Here is a 3,325-nt window from a genome sequence, read left to right on the forward strand (position 1 = left end):
CTAGGCTCTTTCAAAAAACCTGCCTGTTCTTCCTAAAATGTTTCTGGGCCTTGTGGTTCCTCAACACTCCTAAAGTACGTCTGGGCCTTAAAGGAAAAATAATGTATTTAATTTGACGCAGAAAACGTTGCAGTACCACCTACTAAGAAGACAGTAGCAAAGCAGTATTCTCAAGTCCACAGGAGCAAAGAAGGGGATGCACATACATCAGTTTTGTAACTATTTTGGACCCTGATGTCTGTGTGAGAACCTTTCTGTTTATATGGTTCCCAACACAGCATAAGACCCCGACACAACAAGCTATTTTTTTCTGTGATGTGATGGAGACTCATGAATATAGTGGATCCATAAATATTTTTGCCAAATTCTTAAATACCAGCTCTCAGTAAACTCATAAATGTTAATTCTCTGTAACCATTACACATGCTTCCTATGCAAGGATGAGTCCAAAGCTTATGTGTATACACATGCACACTTAAAGATGTAAATTTTCCTGGTTAAAAAAGAGCCATTTCTATCTTGAGAGACAAAGAATTTCTGTTACTCAGTAAGAACTACACTGACTGAGACAAGTGATGGGTTCTGTCTTGATACATCTTAAGTCTTACAGAAACCTTATTCAGCTTCTGTTCCAGAGTCTACTTCAGTGTGAATCTAACATGAATGGCTCACTACTTCACGGTATTGTGTTCATTACAATCAGTGATATCGATTGGATTGTCCTTAGCTGAAAATATGTTTAGCCTTTCTTCAGCATTGTCTTTTAGAAGATACTCATTTTATGTTCTTTTTTTTCTTGCTTAATTCTACCCAAAACTTCTTGACTTGTAAAGCCTTCTCAACTTGTAAAGCCTTCTCTTTTATGTTGCAGTATTACATCCATGCCAGACACTTGGCTCTTAGCAGAACATTCCCAGATAAATTTGAGATGGAACCAAGTGCTCCACCAAAGGTAAAGTCTGCTTTTGGAGATGAGTTCATCTGCATTTTAAATACTTTAATCAGTAGAGACAGGGAAAGAAAGAGAGAGAAGGGAGTTAGCAAGTTTTATTTAAGCTGACGAGAAGTAGGAACTCAGAGTTAAAAGCTCAAGTTATAGACCCAAGCTCCAATCAGGAGTTGTAATAGTACCAGATGCGAACACTAGGGGTATCAGGTGCAATACAGGAACAGTTCTTCAGGTAACTTATAGTGACCTGGATGGGGCTATGCCACTTTAGACGAGCTGAGGAACTGGCCCTTGAAATTCCTATTAGAAGAGTGGCAACTTCTATTTTTGCTTCTTATAAATGCCATGGAGATGTTCTGCACAAACCAAATAGAAGGGGAGCTGAGAAATTACGTTCTAGGGAAAGCAAGGCAAAGCATTGCCTTCATCTAAACATGGTATGTGAGGAGGAGGCTGTTGCTGGAACTGCAGGGGCTCAGTTTAAAGGCACACCTTCAAACAGTTCTTGCATAGTGCATATTAACACTAATTTGAGAAGGGAGGCTGCTCAGATCCAATGTAAGAACCATGTTATTTGAAACCAAACCTCCAGAGAGCAACTCATTTTTTTAAATAAGAAGGAGAAGGGAGGCTTGGGCCAAAACCCCTTGCTTGGTTCTGATTTTGCAGATATTGACATTATAACTAGAAAACTGTTTTAAAACTTCAGATTGAATTCTGAATTTCAATGAGCATATTCTGACTAGAGTACAAAAGGATTTAATGCTATGTTGATGGTTTTAAGGCTCAATAAAGATAGTCATATTGTGCAAAAAGCAGTACTAGAAGTGCAGCATATTGTTTATAGCACAGGCTAAAGTTCACTGCCATACAAGTATGTACTTAGTGGCAGAGAAGGGCTGAGGCGATCTGGGTTCAAGGGAGTTAAATTTTAGAGTGCAGAGCAAGTCTAGCTTACATCCTACCATTGCTTTCCTTTGAAGTGTTGATAGCTTTAAATTGCTGTACATAACCAATTGAGGAACACTGTGATAATATATACAACTTGCTTCTCTCTGCCAGACGGAAGGTTTCAGGTACCCCAGGCCTTCATCAGTGCCACCATCACCTTCCGTCTCTCAGCATTCCAGCCCTCACCATAGCGAAGGTGAAGACGAAGATGAGGATGAAAGATATGATGAAGATGAGGAGGCTGAAAGGGATAGGCAAAACATCAAGTCTCCCTTTTCCCTTGGAGTATTGCCGCAAGGAAAAAAGAAGCAGCATGGAGAATACAGGAACTGAATTCGTTGCTCTCACCCTGGCAGGGTCTCTCCATCCATTCAACAGTTTCTTCTGTAGGCTTGGCAAGCTTTGTATTAAGGACAGTGTGATATAATTAGAGGAATCTTAAATGTTACTTGAGCTACACTGTTGGAAAGCCTGGCATTATTTCACCTTGCAAGTAGTTTAAATGACAATTCTTCTGTGCCCCTTTGAGGTAGAAGAGATTTCTCAAGCTTAATAAACTTAGAGAATGTGACAATACCCTCAGGAGCTTATACAAACTGCAGATCATAGCTTTGTCTACATAATCATCTATATTAATCATAGGCTATGCTGATAGCTCCATTATGGGTGTCCCAAATGTATTCCTGCTTCATTTATGTTCCATCTTTTCCCCTCCTAAACTAACATGAACTTTAAGACAGAGCTCAAAAAATTTAGAGAAAAAAGTATTACACTGGGGAAACCTTGGCAAAGTTAAAAAAGATACACTGAAAAGAAAATGGTCTTTCTTTTTCCTTATGCTGTTTATTGTAAGCTTACATCATTTAAAACATTTTTTTACAGCACACAGAAGTGTCTTGATCCAGTGGTAAAACATACTGCCTGTGGAACAATATAAAGTCTTATGCAGTGAGTGTTTGAGTTTGAGACAAATGAAGTCACCTTTCTGAAGTCATTTAGACCCACAATAAACAGCAGACCGTTTATTTTCTGATTCCTCTGGGATGTCTCTTTTATTGTTTTCATCTTGTCTTAGGTTCTAAGTTTGTTAACAAACTAATTTGGGAGGAAATTAATGTGACTTAGTTACAAAGAATGACATTTCCTTAAGTAACACCTTCTCTTGCAGACAAACCTACATGCCATAGAGCAATGTGACAACATTCAAAGATGAGTATCTCTAGTTCTTCCAATTGCCCCATTAATCCATGGTCTATTTAAGTCCTTCTAGAAAAGACCTAATTGTAACAAATAATGCAAAAAGAATTCCAGGAACACATCTGCCCCACCTGAAACTTAAAAGCACTTGGGGAATAATTGAGGATCACAACAAGAACTAGACATTTTGTTTGCCTTACAGAAAGCTTTCAAAAGTATTTCAGTTCC

At 38.5% G+C, this 3,325-nt stretch overlaps 1 protein-coding gene across 1 annotated transcript in view; it reads left to right on the forward strand.

Annotated features, from left to right (window-relative positions):
- Positions 1-2,233, forward strand: part of GYS2 (glycogen synthase 2 (liver)) — a 45,795-nt gene extending 43,562 nt beyond the window's left edge. The window contains exons 15-16 of the mRNA XM_009879674.1: positions 872-952; positions 2,012-2,233. Coding sequence (XP_009877976.1) covers positions 872-952; positions 2,012-2,233 — 303 coding nt within the window. The remainder of the gene's footprint in view (positions 1-871; positions 953-2,011) is intronic.
- Positions 2,234-3,325: the final 1,092 nt, after the last annotated feature.

The sequence above is a fragment of the Charadrius vociferus genome, unplaced genomic scaffold (genome assembly GCF_000708025.1).
Source record: "Charadrius vociferus isolate BGI_N301 unplaced genomic scaffold, ASM70802v2 scaffold90, whole genome shotgun sequence".
In the NCBI taxonomy this organism is placed as follows: domain Eukaryota; kingdom Metazoa; phylum Chordata; class Aves; order Charadriiformes; family Charadriidae; genus Charadrius; species Charadrius vociferus.